We start from the raw sequence: 19,089 nt of genomic DNA on the forward strand, positions 1-19,089 counted from the left end.
AGGCGAAAAAAGTATCATGGATTCGGCCATATGGTGCATCTTTTTAAGAACGCACTTACGAAATTCGAAGAGTTTGGTCCGGAAAAAATAAAGGACACATTTTCAACCTCTTTTGGCGCTTGCATCAGAAAATAATACAGCCGAAGTAATTTATGAAATCGTCACAATCCCGCTAATATTTGAGGTGGAAATGGGCGCAAAAAGGATAGCGAATTCGGCCCTGCATGTCGTGTACCTTTCAAGAACGCATGCACAAATGCGAATAGATTATCGGGAGAAAAATAAAGAACCCCTTGTAGCGCGTGCTTCAGAAAATATCACAGCTAAAATAATTCATTAAATCGTCGCAATCCAACTGACCACCAAGAGCAGGTTACGCAGCAAGTTCGTGTGCCGATGTTTAGAAAAAGTCACAAACGCATTTGATACAATCTGATTTTGTTCATTATCATTTTACACTGTAATTCACAAACAAACATTCTATTTTTTCCTATCTTTTTTTATTTTTTGTGTGCAATAAATAATGCAAGTTAAAAAATATATATTAATCTGTAAAATGTACATGGGTGGGGGGGGGGGTACGTCCATAAAAAACAAGAAAATGAGTTTGCAAGTCATTTAATGTTTTTTTAGGTTGTTGTTGTTGACCGGTAAATTTTCTGTTCGGACCGGCAAAAAATTTACCGGTCCGACAGAGACAGGTTGGACCGGCAGAAAAAATGGGTTAGTGTGCAGCCCTGCAATAATAGATAACAAAACATTCACTGCAGCCAAACCACTATTATACACTTTCGCAGATACGTTCGTTTGTTTATTAGTTTGTTTTATACCGATTCTAACTTTTCGGTTGTATCGCAATTCTAAATGATTTTCATTTTGTCCGTTTAAACACAGGGAGCACACAAGACAACTTTGTTGCCACTGGTATTCTCCCTGGTTGCTTCGCTGGTGATATATAATGTTCATGGTATGTCTTACGTTTATACATGCAATAATTCTCGTAGGCCTACATAGTTTTCTTATAAGACTGACTGTGAGGATGAATATCATTATTGGGATAACTGTCAGCTAGAAATGTTAACAAGGTGATGGTGTTGCCATGGTTACGTGAGACTGTTGAAGGGGAATTTTCCTACATATTTCATATACCGTAATATCATCATAACAATAAGTACAATTAGAGAAACAAGAGAGATCACTGATGCGCTTAGTTAAGATGTTCAAAAGATTTGACTTGGATATGAAGTTATGAAGTCTTGGTCTTGGTCTTGACTAGTTTGATTTGATTTGATTTGATTTGATTTATTCTCTATTTTATACCGTATGCCCCCCCCCCCCCAAAAAAAAAAAAAAAAAAAAAAGATACAACGGGACCCTCCGCGATGATAAATTAAAAAAATAAATAGTGAATCATTCCAAATACAATTTCAGGGTATGAAACTTTAACTTATTACCCACATCTTACAGAAAACCACATCCGATTTGCCTCAGTGGTCATAGAGAATTGAAGAGTTTTGTATAGCATGTCAGGAATTCCTTCCCTCCAAGTTTTGTCCGTTGTGTTCACATATCATGGAGTTCCAAGAGCGTCTTAGTACTAAACTTGTAAGAGTTTGTTCGCAAAAACCGATAAGTCCATATTTTCCAAATGGAGATATTTGCGATTAAAGGTCAAGTAAAATAAAGAGAATAATAAGAACATTTTTGCTTCTTTTGACCATAACTTCAAAAATGTATCTTTGTATGTAGTGACCAATATATCGTTCAAAATGTATTATTTTGTACTTTATGACAAAGACCGAACTTCAAAATCTTCAAAGATGGACTTATCGGTTTTTGCGAACAAACTCTTTAAATATATATATATATATATATATATATATATATATATATATATTGTAAATTAAGGGTATATATATATATATATATATATATAGCCTTCTTACATATCATACATATTTATATAGAAAGATAGATGATAGATATTGCTATCTGCTCTCAAAAATTGCCATTACTCTTAAGTAGTGAAGTTTGAGTTGAAATGGAATCGAATTCAAGTGTTCTGATTCTGTGTCCTTTCTGCATGTTCTCGTACCCACAACGAAATCATGCATCAGTAGAGTCTGTCGACATATCTTCAACATCGAATACAGCAACGCCGTTGACCGCATTGACGACGTCAAGTACGTCCACATCGACTTTCAAGCTGCTGAGGAATCTGACCGAGGAGCAAACCGCGGAAACCGGAACCAAACTCGAGACGGGCGAAAACACGCCTCGTCCAACAGACGAATACGTGGGAACTACAATGGGAGACATAGAGCCAGCAGTTGAGACCATACCATCACTCAACACCACATCATCTGGTAACTTTATGATAGGGCATGTTGTCAAAGGGAGCATCCCCGTCGGAGTAAATTTTAACAGTTAACAGTTAACACTGGTTGTGGTTATACTTATATATAGTGGTAGAAGTAGTAGTTGTCAACAGAATGCCTTGTAGTCGGCAGAAACACCGAATCAGACTGAAATAATCACACGCTCCAACGAGAAGAAAGAAAAGAAGAAAGATTCAATATTCTAAGGAGACTGACCTACTTTCGGACAAAATTATGCAGAATCTAACGAAAATATTTAGGAATGAAGTGTTTTGATAAAACGTTTTAGCAGATATAAAAAAGTGTAAAACCTGAATATTAAGTGATTAAAAAATTATGATCTCCTGTGTACAATCTTGGGCTGTTGGGCAAGAATCAATAATGGTCTTTATATTCAAATTTATTTGTTTAGCTATATGGTGTCAACGATAAAAAGTTTGCTTCTCGAAACGAAAATGTGTCCAACGCCCACTGTGCGAATGTTGCGACCTTCAAATCACAGCTAATATATAACACGTGTTATGCTTGTATTTTGGCCATAGTGAAATCAGATACAAGAAATTGCTTTCTTTTCCTCCCTTGTGGCCTCAAATACTACCACGATAGGTTCTTGCAAAAAGAGTTGCTGTGTGGATCCCAAATGGAGTTGCTTCCAGTCCCGAGATCGATGCTACTGTGACCAGATTTGTACAAGCCAAGGTGACTGTTGCCCTGACTATAATGATGTATGTGCGAATGAAGTTGCTACAGTGCATGAAGGTAAATGTAGTTCAACAAATCACATAATCTTAGTTGATGCTACTTTTAATCTACTTTCATATATTTTTTTCATTCCTGAAACATAATGTAATTCAGCTTTCTCATCATGTTATACAAACACTCATACCAGTTACCTTCTTTTTTATTATTTTCCTCTAATTCTTAATGTTTTTTAAAGGCAAATGAAACGAAATGAAACGGAACGGAAATGATGAACCAAAAACACCACCACTCAACAATATTATGATTATGTCGTGCTCTAGTTAAATGGTAAAAATGTTACGTTTTCCGTTGATTTAGCTAGAATGGCAAAAACTACCTGGGAACTACTGTTCGACTGTTTTTATGTGAGTGAAGCTTCAGCTTCTTCAGTGTGTGAAAGTAAACGAAATTCAGTGAAACAGGCAATTTCGGCCGGTAAGATTAGAAGCATTTATTCAAAATACTTAGCATCTTCAAAACAAAGCTTACGTGAATCTTTCTTTAATGTTTAGAAACACTGCATCGGAAATTAGAAAATACGATATGTTGTGTCACATGCAGGTGGTTTTTAATTTCGTTTTCAGTTTTTAATCTTTAAATATTCTCTATGTCAAAGGTTCTATGTTGTAGTCCTAAAAGTTATTTCTCCAGCTATCCAAGGGGGATTGGATTCAGTTTAAGAATTCGTGTTTGCAATATTGTATCTTCTAATATAGAACAAAATTAATGATTGGTATACCAGAGCGGATGTGAATACTGAACCAACAACGCCGTCGTTCAACGGTAAGATATCTCGTGATCAAATAGAAATATTAAAAAAAGAAGAGATTAAGTCTTCAGCTTATCATAAAAAAGAGTTAAAGAGAATTCATTTGCATATTATTCCTTACATGCAAATGCTCTTATGTGAGATATTACGCTATGTGTGTTTCCATGCAGGTGATCAATTACTGTATATGACTCCTGATTTTTGTTTCAGTCCTTTCACAAAACCTTTTTTATTGCAGTCTTAACAGATTGAAAAAAAAAAATCTCTTATTTCTCAAGCCATGCAACGGTGATAAGATTCAGTAATGTCTGGGAAAGTAAATGTTCTTTGTGTTTAGTTGTTCGTGCTTTTTGTTTAATATTGGACATATTTTTCCCACTCTCACTTCTTTACTGTCACGACCGCTTTTCTCCAGCTTGCCTTACAGAAGTACGCTGGTAAATTTCACTTCCTGTTTTGCAATATTTACCCATTCCATTATTGAAGCTTAGGTCTGATATCATTACGCATATTTACGTTCAGTGTTATTGTACATTAATCTTAGTTGTGAATTCTTGTGAGTCCGATGTAAAGTAACCGTGTCAGCCTTCGAGCTGCTGAATTGTATTCATATGAAAGCAAACCATGTTATTATCATTGTTATTATTATTATTATCATCATTATCATTATTGCCGTGAGTTAGACAATAAAACAGCAAAGAACGATACTTTGTAATAACATTACTACAGCACGAGGTTATACTTCCAAAGTATCATGTTATTTCGTTTATATGAGAGCACTGATATGTCTGTGTTTCTTTAATTTGATCCTTTTTCCTCGTGCATAAGATTTAAGGACGGGAAGTGGGACAATTTTGTCACCGACGAACTGGTCATTTTTACTGCAAATACCAGCACAATGGAGTTCGCAGAGTTCTTTCGCTTGAATGCATCCTCAATAGCCGGATCTTGGATGTAGCCTTCGAAGCGGCCGGCCAGACCCTATATTGGACAGTGAGAGTTGACATAAATCAGCACTTGCACCTGATTGACAAATTACCCTACATCGACGTAAATTAGCACTGAATTGATCAGTGTTTTAGTAGTAGCCATGATAAAAAAATCATGGGTGTACATACTCGAGCAGGATTCGAACCTACGACCTCCTGATCAATTCAGTGCTTATTTACGTCGATGTAGGGCAATTTGTCAATCAGTTGCAATGAAAACATCTCGACGGAAGAATTTCATGAATTTGAATAACAAAGCAGTACCCGCTGCATGCTGTAAGGATTAGAACCAACACTTACTGTCGGGCGAAAGCTCGGTGGTCTAGTGGAGATGACGCCTGTTCGGTGATCAGGAGGTCGTAGGTTCGAATCCTGCTCGAGTATGTACGCTCATGATTTTTTATACTGGCTACTTCTAAAACACCGATCAATTCAGTGCTTATAATATTTACGTCGATGTAGGGCAATTTGTCAATCAGTTGCAATAAAAAATATCTCGACGGAAGAATTTCATGAATTTGAAAAACCAGCACTTGTCGTGGATTATGCATTCTCCTATCATCAACAGGAGTGCTGAGGTGGTCCTTGAATCATAAATCAATTGTATTAAAGTCTGATCACTTTCCATGTAATTTATCTATTTTTTTTTGGGGGGGGGGGCGGGGGAATCTGTGACTGTGATCATTATAAGCCAGTAGAAACCTCAAAACAATGCATTACTCCTACTTAACATAGCACTGCATGAAACTGCTAGATTCGGCCGTCAGTGCGAAATGTGTTCAGGAGAAGCTTCTTTATAGTAAGTTCTTTTGATTGGTAGTGATTTTCACTACCAAACAAAATTTAAAGGAGTAAGTTGGTGGGTTCGGACTGATAGCCCGGAAGTCCTTCTCGCAGTCTCTCTTGCAATTTAGGGCGGTGATTTGGCTCAGCCGGTAGTGCGTCTGCCTACAGATCCAAGGGTACAAGGTTCGAGTCCCGAGTTTCACTGAGCAATGTTTTGTGTAAGCATTCCGTCCCGTCTAGAAAGAAGCAAAAAGCAAAAAACCAAACTATGTCCCTGGGATAGGACATTAAATGGAGGTCCCGTGTGTGAGTTAGCCACGACTCATACACGTAACAGATCCCGCTTTATTCATTTGTCGTAAAGAGCAAGGTGCATAACCCAGTGAAGTGGTCTCGCTTAACATCCAGCTGGACCCCACGAAAAACCAGCTAGTTCAGATAAATGCTAAACATGGGCTATCCAGCCATCTCCTCATGTGGAAAATGAAATTAACAAACAAACAAACAAACAAAATTCTACAGATAGAGAGTGCTTGACAAAGGCTATGATAATCACACTGACAATAGCTACTTTTCGCTTTGCGTGATTTTGCAGAAACTACACACATAGATACCTTCCACTGTGTGTTTTTCCCCTCAAACAATAGCTATTCACTTCCATTCACATAATACCAAGAACATCAATTCACTTTATTACTGCTGTACAGAATAATTACTTTAACATTGGTGACAATTGAGACATATTATGTTTTATTTTTCTAAGTAACAAATAGATGACAATAATATATGCGATAGTATACAGGAAATTATCAAGAAAAATATGAAAGTATATCCTACCTGTAATAAAACCCATCCCCTCCCCCCCCCCCAAGAAAAAAATAAATATATATATATTATATTCTTATATACCTTTCCTAAAACTATATACCGTTTTACTTACCCCTTAGAACATCAAAACCTCATCCATATTCACATCTCCCTTGCCTTAAAACCAGCCCATTACCAGACTGACAAAATACACACACACACACACACACACACACACACACACACACACTGGCTGAGATATCCAAAACAGAGTGATCCTAATAAAACTTGGGACCCAACTTTTATTACGAGCGCTTTTTTTCTACTTTGTTTTTGGACGTTCAGCAATTCTAAAACCGATTTTCATCAAATAAACTTTGAGTCCCTCTGAGAAGAATGGAAAGTGTTGTTCTATCTTTTGGTTGAGACTTAACTTCAGGTTTCTAACATTATTTGGTGAGCAATTCCAATTTGGTGAGCAATTCCAAAACCGATTTTCGTCAAATAAACTTTGAATTCCTCTTAGAATGGTATACTTTGTCTTTATATATTTCATAAGTGATATCTTGGTATCTCGCAAAAAATTAAAAGCCTAATTCCTCATCTCCACCACTACTGTACCATCCTTTTAAGAGAGCATTTAGTGCCCTTGCAGCGCATAGGCACATTGCAACTGTCTTTACCTCTTTCCGAACAAAGGCGTTGTTTTCGGAAACTTCTTCACTTTGAAAGTGAAGAAGTACTTTATCTCTCCTTCTGGAGGAACGCAGAACAGTGTCGAGGAAATAGATAGCAAGGTTTATTCTTTTTTGCAAAAGCAAAGTTGCTGTTACAGAAGGTTGATTCCATTGTCTGGATCAAAACTCTTGGAAAATGTGCGTGCTTACTAATAACGACGTTATTCAAATTATCTTGATGAATATACCGAAGGAATAAAAGATACAATCATGTTAACATGATTTGTTCATCACAGAATATGATTACTTTACATTAATCGAGGCCTAGCAGAAGAATAACACACAAACGATATTTCAAAGAAACTATCGAGCGTGATAATCAGAAAGACGTTAAGATGATTAATGTAACAATGAATTAGTGTTGTATATTCGACAATTTCATAACACAACGATGGCACATATAAAGTATGCTTATGTTTCGTCAAGTTCAGATAGCGTGTTTGCGAGACGCAGATATTGCAGCAGACTATTGTGTATGTGATTACTGTTTTGATGTTGTATCAGATTAGAATAAAAGATCATGTTTTATCCCACATCAACTCAAACTGGATGTGCCGTTGGTTTTCTTCGCATTTAAGTTGTGAAATTGGGCAATTTTAATACTGAGTTGTCGTACTTACCACACCATTTCATGTCATTATATAATGTATATATATATATATATATATATATATATATATATATATATACAGATGACTATAACGCTCTGCTATACAGCACTTTTTCCTGAATCCTTCACAAACTCTTCGCACTTATGTATATATACGTATATATATGTGTGTGTGTGTGTATATATATATATATATATATATATATATATATATCATCATTATCATTAGTAGTAGTAGTAGCAGTAGTAGTAGTAGTAGTAGTATTAGTATTATTAGTATTGTTATTGTTATTATTATCATATATGAAGAGTTTCATTGCAAAATGACCTTAGCGCCAGTTTTAAACATTTTGAAGTATGCCCATCGTCAGATAGGTATTAATAGCTGAAGCTCACTTGTGACATAACAAAGAATGTTCTATTAAAAAGCTGGTGCCAATAAAACCGGGGTGTTAGAATAGGGCTTTCGTCTGGTTGAAAGCACTCTGACAGTTATTCGACCAGATAAACTTGAATATCCTCCCGACGTAGATTAGACAGCAAAGATGCTACTTCCGCAAAGCTGTGACAAAAGCGGAGATAACAGTCCGCCATGCCCAGGAACCGCATCAGCTGTTTCCCGCTTATAGCTGGGACCGGGAAATTTACAACTGCTTGGTCGAGATTAATCAGCGCACCCTTGCTTCTGAGTTTTCGTGTTAAAGGGAAAAACCAGTCCAAATTTAAGTCAGCCTGATAACATAAGAGTAAAATCTTTCGAGTTCAAAGGTAAAAAAAAACACGACTGAAATGGGATGAAAAATAAGGGAGTTATGACATTTTAAAGTTTTGCTACTTTCTGCAAAACAGTTCTTGTACGATCTGTCATATTTTTATGTTCATAATGTGGAATCAAAATTTCAATAATCCATTGGCTAGAATAAATTCCGGTGACAATGTAAATGAAAGGACATTGAATAGCTTTAATTCCATTACTGTTGTTATTGATAGCACCAGTAGTAGTAGTCGTAGTAGTAGTATCCCGTGGTCGTTTAAAAGTTTCACGCTAGCGTAAACACATTCACATCGTCTGCTGCAAGATTGATATGATATTACAGATGCAGATGCAGATTTAGCAAATTCTATCAAAGGAGGCATTATGGAGGTGATCATTTGAGGAGAAAAAAATGATAAAAATTCATGGTACAAGGAGAGCACTTGACGTAGATTCTGAGTCTGGCCGTTTTCCAAAAGCATATTCTGACAGTTTAGTATACGATAAGAATAAAGACTTGACGGATATCACTCGTAAACACATGTGGTGGTTGATCTAATCCAATAAACTTAAAGGTAAACTCTTCTAAGTACTCACTTTTAATAAGAAGAGTAAGAACAAATAGAATAACGCATTTCATTTGATTTCAACAGTATGTGAAAGGAGTAGCTCTTTCAAATTTTCTGTTTACTCTCTGAAATCATTATTTGGGTCATGATAATAATCATTCAGTATGCAAAAGTGATTCTCTTCAATATCACAATTCTCCGGTCCTTCCATTTGTACATAAAGAATGGTTTGTAATATCTTGTGTGTGCATGTGTGCGTGTGCGTGTGCGCGTGTTTGTAAATGTAGGTCAATAAGTTATCAACTTGAAGCTATTCTCCTTTTAAACAGAAAAAAACAAATATTATGATAAGCAGACTTCTACAATTAGACATTACATAATGTATTGCTGCTTACAACGCGATATCTGACCCTTCATTTCATTTTAACAACACATCAGTAAAATCTAGGAAAATCCGACAACTTTTTTCACAAATGTATGATTTTTTTTTTTTTTTTTTTGGTCAATGATACTAAAAAAAATTAACGGTAAAATAATCCGTGATTTCACAGTATATAGGGAGACCATTTGAAGAAATGTGTAGGAATTCCAAAGAATTTAATGTTTTTATTTATGCCTCCAACTGTTTATTCAATGTCTTAAAAGAATTATAAAATTTTCCATATCTTATCTATATTCCAGGTAGGTAATGTGCTCTTTGGATGTGGCTAGAAATATGAATGCATGGAAAACTGCCTTTAGTATAGACAGATTCTACCTGACAGGTCACGCAGGTACTGCGGTGTCCCGCACGTAGACGAATTATAAATGCACGATAGCTATTGCGGCAGGTGCAAGCCGGTGGTGATAAATTCATCATGCATTCACCATCACATAACAAGATCGCACTAAAGAACTCAATGATATATAGTATCAAAATACTGATTGTTCATCTAGCCAGTAACAGCACGGACACGACTTCCTTTCAAAAAAGACTATAGAAAAAAATGATAAAATCATCTTTCAACATGAATTCTTCCTTTGAGGTTGTCCAGGAACAGTCCGCAACTCCTTCGAGGCAGTAGCTACATATACCTACGCCACAACGAGATCAGATTGTTACAATTTTAAAGGAGTCATCGATAAAATCGTTTGGTAATTCTTGATAATGACTGAACTTTGAAACTGAGAAAACTTTAATTTCAGATTCCGAAATAAGTATTATCATATTAGTAAGTAAGTTAGTAATCTAAGAAGGACATAAACTAAGATGAGTTATGATTATCATGCTGAGGGATAATGATTATGAAGAGTTCAACCCATTCCATACTGAATTCTGCAATCCCCATAGACTTAATACACAGGCCACCAGGTTCCCGCACTGAACGGGGTAAGCGCCACTTATGAACATTTTTCTTTTTTAAGTAAGTCCACAATCAGATATAGGGGAGAAAATATAAAACCTTTCCATTGACATCTCACTTGTTACATAGGAAATACTATTCTTGAAGTTATTATTCAAAAAATCACACTTTTCATCAAATTCTTTGTCTTTTACAATTTGAATTAAAAAAATCTTGAATTAAGAAGGATGAGAGTTATCTTATTTTGCGGTGAAAGTCTTCAGCATAAATTTCTTTAATTCATCTGAAGTTTTCTGTCTACTATTTACACTGTTCCACCTTGCAGCAAAGTATATCAATGAGGAGAAATGATTATGAAGACTTTAAAGTGCCGAATTTAATAGTTATTGCATTTCTATGTCTTAAGGGTCTGTTCCATGAGTCAGTAATATCTTCCTTTAACAAGTCGTCTATAATAAATGGTGAGGTATTCCGAACATCAGGTTCAAAATATAACCGATTAATTTTGGGGCTAAAACAATCTATGTGTTTACAAGGCTGTTGAAGACCGAGTTAGGCATGTGTGAACATTAGTCTTCATGACAATGAAAAGTTTTGTGGAAATGGATGGTAATTTTGGTACATTTGAACATAAATATACCTGTTTATAGTATTTAATGAATTCCATGTGGGTCGCAGAAGACACATTGACCAGATGTAAACAGGGGACAAATAATGACCGACGGACAACCTGTTGTAAAACGTAAGATAAAATCACAACATTAAAGAGTCGGATTTGCCTCGGTGGGAAGCTTTATAGCTGCATGTCATAAATTTAAAGTTCCTGCCTTTGAGTGATTTTAACACAGCTTCCCATGTGTTTAATATCATGATATCTTTTTCTGTTCAGAGATTTTGCATGCTGCAGCAGTCATCAAGGTTATCCAGGTATTTGTATCGCAAATCGTGCTCGCTGCGGGCGCTCTTCGTTTTTCGCAAAATTGAACATTGAGGTTCTAACTTTCCAATCTAGCCTTTGGACAGGCCTCGCGCACTGCTTGTCTAAAAATAGACTAACGCGATGTGAGTAACAACAGTGATTGCTGGACCGAGCAGATACTAATGGTTGCACACCCTGTATAATTAATTACAAGGCGGGGGGGGGGGGGGGGGGGGTGGCAAAAACTTAAACATCATGTCAGAGACAATATGAAATTTATACTGAAAACAAAAACGAAAGTTCGTGAAATTCTCTTTAAATGTAAATGGTATATAAATCAAAATAACATGTATATATGTATATATATATATCTTTTTTTGCGAGAGTTTAGAATGGATTTGTGCGATCGATCTCGAACTTTACTGTAAATTTAATACACGTGATGATTATGTTTTAGGTAAACTACTGTGTTCACGATTGCCCCCGTTCCCCCCCCCCCCCCCCCCCCCCCCCCGTCCCCCAACCCGAGCGCCCCACCTGCCCAGATTTTGGTTACGTTGTAAGGGATTCTTTTGACATCTGCCACGGCTGCGACCAAAACCACGGATGTACTAGATCGAGCGCCACCTAGTGAGGAGCTACAGACAGCGAATAGCGAGTTGGAAAGACATAATTATTTAACTGTCGTGGCGTCGCGAGTTCCAAATGGCGCCATTGTTCGTTTTCTTGCGGAAAGTGTCGGACGACAAATCTCAAGTGAAGGTCTCCCGCCTCTGAATGCATGAAAAGAAAGGGCAAACATTCAGTCTGATAATACCTGGAATGTCACCTTGAAATGCGATTGATTTCAGCCTTTTCTATTCCCTTTTCACAGAAAGGGGGAAGGACTGATGGCTAATATCCATGCTTTTCCTCTTTTTGAATGTACGATCTTAGTCATTCCAGAGCTCGATCCCTTAAAAGATGCCATTATAGCTTAGTATTCTTTTCTGGCTTCGCATTCCGTTCGTAAATACCACAATGTTACAGCTATATCTGTTCTAATTGCCATGCTTATGTGGCTGAATGTAGCTTTTTTTTCACTTACCCGAGAATGGTAGGGAGAGAAAGAGAGAGAGAAAAAACCGTACACCAATTATTGCTTCCAGTAGAAGTTTGAATTCAGTGATTTTGAAGGGTGTTTCATATGTTATCATGAACTTTGACTACTGCATGAAATTTCATGTCGGAGTTAAAAATGATATGAAACCTGATGTGGCAGGTGTTTTTTTCACCCGTGCATAATTAAGATTTTGTTTGACACAAATTGTCCTGTACGAGTTGAGTTCCTTCTTTCGTGTTCCTTTTTATTAGGTGATACGCTATCAGCGTATCACCTATTGTGATTGTCAAAATCTCTCTTTATTTTTTTTTATTCTTCTTTCTTTCTGGACAATTTTGTGTCGTCAATATCTCAAGAATGACATAACGAAATAACATGACATTTTCAGTCAACATGTCTCATGACAAAATCTAGCCACAATAAGGTTTTCATGACAGTAACATATCTATGACGTCATCTAGGCGCCATTTTGTGATTTTCGGACCTTGTCACATGATCGATCATAACTTCATAACTAGATGTCATTTCTGTATCATTTTCGGTGGACATGAAGTTCAGGTCACGCTCTATCTTACTTTTTAACGCTAGTTACACAGGTCATCATTACGCGCGCGTAAGCGCGCGTCAAAATTTTAAAAGGCTCAAAACGACTTCCCAATGGGAAATCTCGAAGTTTCAGACAATTTTAAGCGTTTCAAACATTTTCTCGCGTGCGCGTCCGTCCGCGCAATTCCGCGCGCAGAGCCCGTAAGCAACATGAAAATGCAATTTTTTTGACTGATTTGGATTCCTGATACTTTGAGTAACAATATCCATTGATTTCCGATCGATTTCGACCTATAACAAAGGAATGCACTGGCGTCAAAGTTGAAATTCCACGTGCGCGTCTTTCTGCAAATATAGTGAAAAAACATGTCTTTGTTTATTTCGCCATGGCTCTTTAAATCGTCCGTTGACCCTATATTTCTATTGCATATTACAAAAGTATATGAATTGTAAATAACATTCCTGGTATCAATATTGCCAGGAAAACGCGATGACGTCATCATATCGTCATTTTAGATGAAAAAAGTGGAATTGATTTTTTTGAGGTACTGTTTCTGACATTCATTTGCTCGTATCTCTGTTGTTTAAGCTCAATATTATCCCAAATTCAGATATGTTGCAGTTTGAACATTTGCCTTTCAAGTCCATGTGATGGTTTTGAAATATGATGACGTCATCACACTAGAAATTGTGATTAAAGGTAAAGACTCAAAATCAGACAAGTTTACGTGTTATGTCTATGGGAGGTGATTTTTTTTTTTAAACCATGCATTGACTTGACAACGTTTAAGCACCTTTACCTCATCTGATTTTGCTCCATTTCCTCTGAAACATAAATATGTTGTAGTTTAGACAATAAGCTTTAGTAATCATGCATTTTATGTTTTCAAATCTCCTCATCAGGTTGACAATTTTGCAATTTAAAACTGAAAATGAGAATGCAATCTGTACGGAACGATTCCCAATTTTTCTTTGCAACTGTATATTGATCGAATCCACGCTGCCACTTGTGAGAAATTGAATAGCGCCATCACAAGTCGACACTGTCACAATAGTATTTACATTTAAGTTTTGCACTCGATCTTCAGGACAGCAATGTGGCATAATCTGTTAGCGCGCTGGTTCTTCATAACGCCATACCGGAAGGCGAGAGGTTCGACCCCCGCAGGACTTTTATCCGTTCTTTCTTCTTTTTTTTTCTCTCTTTTTTTTTCGGCAGTTCAGCTTTACTCCGATGTCATTTATCGTATTATTTTATCAAGTGTACGTAACCCGTGAACACGGCTGCTCTATTTCCCTTGCTTTGTATTGGAGTTTGGAGATTGGGTTTGCTTCAATAATTTTGTCACACTTAATGTTGTAAATTTCCCCTTGTTACAGTGTCCCGCTTGCCACGATTCGTTTTCTCTTTCCTTTTCTCTTCATTTGTTCTTGTTATACTGTAGCAGGATATTTAGGAACGTGTTCGTTTACATAACTAACATGAATGGGAACTGAATTAATTAACTCTAGTCCAGGTGCATGGCGTCTCGCTTATCTCTTTGGAATTCCAGGTTATTGTTTGACCAAATAACGGAGTTAAAGACAGGCAGGGAAGGAAGTGACTTGATATTGCTTCATAATGAGGAATTTCGGGCAACACCTTTCCAAGTGTAGTGATTATGACGGGGTTCTCTGTCGTTTATTTTCGTCATGGCTGTTTCACTAGTTAGCCATAGGTGATTATGTTGCTGGCATCTGGGAGAATAGAACAGATCAGTACCAAACTGGAATAGCCCTATAAGCAATGTGGTAAGCGTTCAATTTTTTGCATCATCTTTCTTCTTTAAAGTCAATCACTACTGATCGAAATACGCAATATAATATGACACGTTCCACTGGTAGTTTAGGCAAAGGGAGTTAATGCATGATGCAATGATAAATGTGCTACCATTGATTTTAGAGACGTCATTGTGGTGTGGTACTGGTGATGGTAAGGGAACCATAGATTGCTTTTAAAGTAATGAGACAATCATTGGACCTTTGCATCAAGACCGTATTCCCATCTAGAATATAATGCATGTTCGTGCGGCGTTTTTTTTTTTAATCCTGACGTGGACATTTTTTTTTCTTGTTTTTAATTTAAGAATGTTATATCTAAATTTGTTTCTTTCCCCTAACATTTGTTTTTTGTTGAATATAGAGTTAGACGTTCCGTGATCGAGTAGAAGAGCAGCGATTTAGTTACAGTTTCAATGCATCTTGTTTACCATCTTCTCTGACATTAAATTGATGGTTTTTATATTTGACATTGTCTGTCTATTTGCCAGTTTATGCTCATAAACCACTGCTATAACAACTAATACATTTGCTTCACCTGTCACACGCAATGACATGGATTGCAGTTGTGCATGCAGTTTTCCTTTTGCCACCTCTCGTTTTTCTCTCCCCTTTTCCCTCACTTTGGTTTTGTTATACTGCAGATGGGAATGATTACAATAGCATAACCCAACTTAAAGTAGGAATGAGAACTGAATAAATTAACTCTGGGCCAGGTGTATATAGCGTCTCGCTCATCTCTTTGAAATTTCAGGTTGCCATTGTTCGACCAACGGAGTTGAAGACAGGCTTTATGTTGCTATAGAGGTATCTCGCGCCACATGAATGGAATGCATACGCTGTTTAGTATTAGTAATACACTTTTTCATGCCCATCCCTGCCAATAAAAGTGTGTTTGACGGGGTTCTGTGTCATTCTGCCTACGAGAAAGCAAAGTTTTATTTTCGCCATGGCTGTTTCTCTATGCGTAGCCGTGGGTGATGGGTGTTGTTGGCATCTGGGCAGTAAAGAACCGAGTATCATGCTATAATACCCCCCCCCCCCCCCCGTTAGGTTCTAAGCGTTCAATACGGTGATATATCTTTCTTCTTTATTATATCGATCACTGCTGATGGAATTACAGAATTATGTTATGACACGTTTCACTCAAAGCTTAAAAAACAAAGTTTATGCACGATACAAGTAATGGTGCATGAGTCCTATAGGCCATTGATTTTAGATGAGAAATTATGATATGCCTAAAGTAGTGGTGTCATTGATTAGGAATTAATGACACGATTAAGCACTCCTTCCACTTCTAACTGTCCCCTTTGAATGTGTGTCGATCACGTGAGATCGTCATAAATTATCATTCACGTATAAGCTTACGTTCAAAGTGTACTCTTAGTTGGAGGAGACCTATAGTTACATGGTTAAAGGTGATGTTTTGCCCTTTTCTCTTTAATTGAGGTATCACTTTCGTCCAGGATAAATCACATTCTCATGTAAACAGACTCACTTGCTCTATATCCCCTGTTTTGTATCGGAGGCTTCATTGGTTTTACTGCTGGTAAATCTCACAGGCTTGTATATAGTTGTAAGAGCTCTCTGAACTGATCATTGTGATAGCAAGATTAGAGGGAGTCATATTGGTTATGTAAATAATGGTCAAAGGTCATGTTTTAAAAGGCCACTGTTAAAGCCAGGATGGTTATAAACACTTAATTGTCATGTTTTATTTGTACGTGCCGAGGATCACTTGGACCCCGTTTACAGTGCGAGGCTCGGCCGCGTTCGGTGTAAACGCGCAAAAGGCCAAATGCGGGGCCAAAATTGGCCTCGCATTAGGCCACGCTCTGGAGGTGGTCTCGGCCGCGGCCGAGCCGCGGTCGCGCCCGGCCTTTTTCTCAGTGTAAGCGCAAACTGGGCTAAATGCGCGGCCAATTTTAGTCTGGCTTCCAAACCCTCGCCTGTACTATTTCGCTATTCAGGATATTAACTACTTCAACGTCGAAAACTAGTATAGTTTAAGGTGGTTTTGTCCTGCAAAGGATTTTCTCCTTCGACAAAGGCCTTTGCCCGAACGGCGACTTCGTCGCCACGGAATTCAGTTGGCAAAGGATCTGAAAACCAGACAATACCAAATTGCGTTTGTTTAAAAGGGTAGAGCGCCACTACGACAAAATATTGAAAGGTTCGAATCAAAAGCGCGGCCGAGCCCGGCAGTGTAAACGGACTAAATTGCGGGGCTCGGCCTCGCAATTGAGGTTGTCCTTGATTGCAGCTCGGCCGCGGCTCGGCCCAGCCCCGCACCGTAAACGGGGTCTAAGTTTATGCACTGTAAGTACTCAAAAAGTCCGTAAATCGACTTAGTCGCACACGCACAGAATTTCCACTTAGTTTGTGTGACAGAAAAACAAATGTGATCTGAATAATGTAGGCCCAAAAAAGTTCAACTAAGTATCTCATTAGAACTTCAAGGTTCTGTATTACATTCTTTTCTTTGTCGATCACGGATGACCGACATCTGATGACCCCAAGCGTATCACCTAACTCGTCTTCAGTGTGACGAGTTTCATATCTCGTTCATTATTTATATTAATGATTTTCATAGATCCTCGGAGAAACTTTCATTCATATTATTCGCGGATGACTCTAACCTTTTTTTTTTCTCACCCTGACCCAAACATTTTAATAAGAACAGTCAATGAGGAACTGAAAAAGGTTATACAATGGATATACGCAAATAAATTGTCATTGAATATTCAAAAAACAAAAGTTATGCTTTTTAGTAATTCTTTAGATAGCCTCCCAGGCAAAATAACATTTGATACTACTCCCTTAGAAGAAGTTTCTTCCTTTAAATTTCTTGGTGTTTGCGTTGATAACAAGCTTTCATGGAGGAATCATATTGATAACATATGTAAAATTATATCACGTAACATTGGCGTAATGAATAGATTAAAATATTATCTTCCTTCATCTGCATTATTAACTATTTATTCTAGTTTGATATTACCTTATTTAAATTACGGGATTCTTGCTTGGGGTAATACATATCAGATGTTACTTGATAAACTTCTTTTATTGCAAAAGAAAGCGCTTAGAATTGTTTTTAATTTACATACCCGAGAACATACAGATGCTTTGTTTTCTGACCATAAAATATTAAAAGTAAATGATTTGTATGTGTTTCAACTTGGCCAGTTCATGTTTAATTACAACAGTAACTTTTTACCTAAAATATTCCATGATTTATTTCATCGAAACAGTCATGTTCATAACTATCCCACGCGACGATCCGACGAATTTCATCTTCCATTAATGAGAACCGCACATGCCCAAAATACATTTCTTTATACCGGACCCAGACTTTGGAATGATTTAGATAATAGTTTAAAAGATTCCCCCAAATTTGTTACATTCAAATACAAACTCAGAAAATATTTACTTTCTACTTATAATCATAGATAATTTTAATTGTTTTGATTCATGCTTGAGCCTTCACCTGTCCTGATGTCGCAGCACTTGGCGTGTTCTGTGTGCAGACTTCTCTTCTTTCTTCTCTCCTCTTCCTCTCCTGTCTTTTGTTCTTCGTAGACTTGTATTGTTACCGTCTTCTCTCCTCTCGGTACTGTCTCGCGTCTTACAGTGTATATACGTGTGGGTAATCGAATGTGTGTACGAACGTGTTGTCCTTGTCATATTTTCCCGGTACACGTGGTTCAGTGAGCAGTGTCCGGGCACTAGCATTGGTATTCTATATTTTTTCCCAACCGGTGTATCTCAAAATAATTACATGTATATTATTATAGAATAGTATATAATTTACTCATTATTTATCTAGCGATCCACGTCCGACAAGCTTTGCTTTTTAGTGGATCACTATTTTCCATAATCGAATTTATTTTCCGCTCGCCCACGAAGAATTTATACAGTGTTTTTCCTAAATATTGTACATGTTATATGTTGTTCTATAATTTGTCTCGTATATATATTACATGAATCTTTTGCAAACGTTTGAACCTTATTTCAACACATGTATACTTTGTACTATGTTTTTTTATTTTCGATGATTGGAAATAAACTATGATTGAATTGAATTGAATTGAATATATATATATATATATAATATATATATATATATATATATATATTTATATATATATAAATGATGTTTGCAGTTCGAAGTATAGGGTAATAATGCATTTCAATCCAACAGTACTATTCATTTGAATAAAT

The 19,089-nt window shown here is 36.9% G+C and overlaps 1 protein-coding gene across 1 annotated transcript in view; it reads right to left on the bottom strand.

Annotated features, from left to right (window-relative positions):
* Window positions 1-2,106: 2,106 nt before the first annotated feature.
* The window catches only part of LOC139716678 (fascin-like), a 51,402-nt gene continuing 34,419 nt past the window's right edge, over window positions 2,107-19,089 (bottom strand). Inside the window, exon 5 of the mRNA XM_071628211.1 lies at window positions 2,107-2,303. Coding sequence (XP_071484312.1) covers window positions 2,107-2,303 — 197 coding nt within the window. The remainder of the gene's footprint in view (window positions 2,304-19,089) is intronic.

Source organism: Diadema antillarum, unplaced genomic scaffold (genome assembly GCF_040938485.1).
Source record: "Diadema antillarum isolate AM-2024a unplaced genomic scaffold, OU_Dant_1.0 scf00000007, whole genome shotgun sequence".
NCBI lineage: Eukaryota > Metazoa > Echinodermata > Echinoidea > Diadematoida > Diadematidae > Diadema > Diadema antillarum.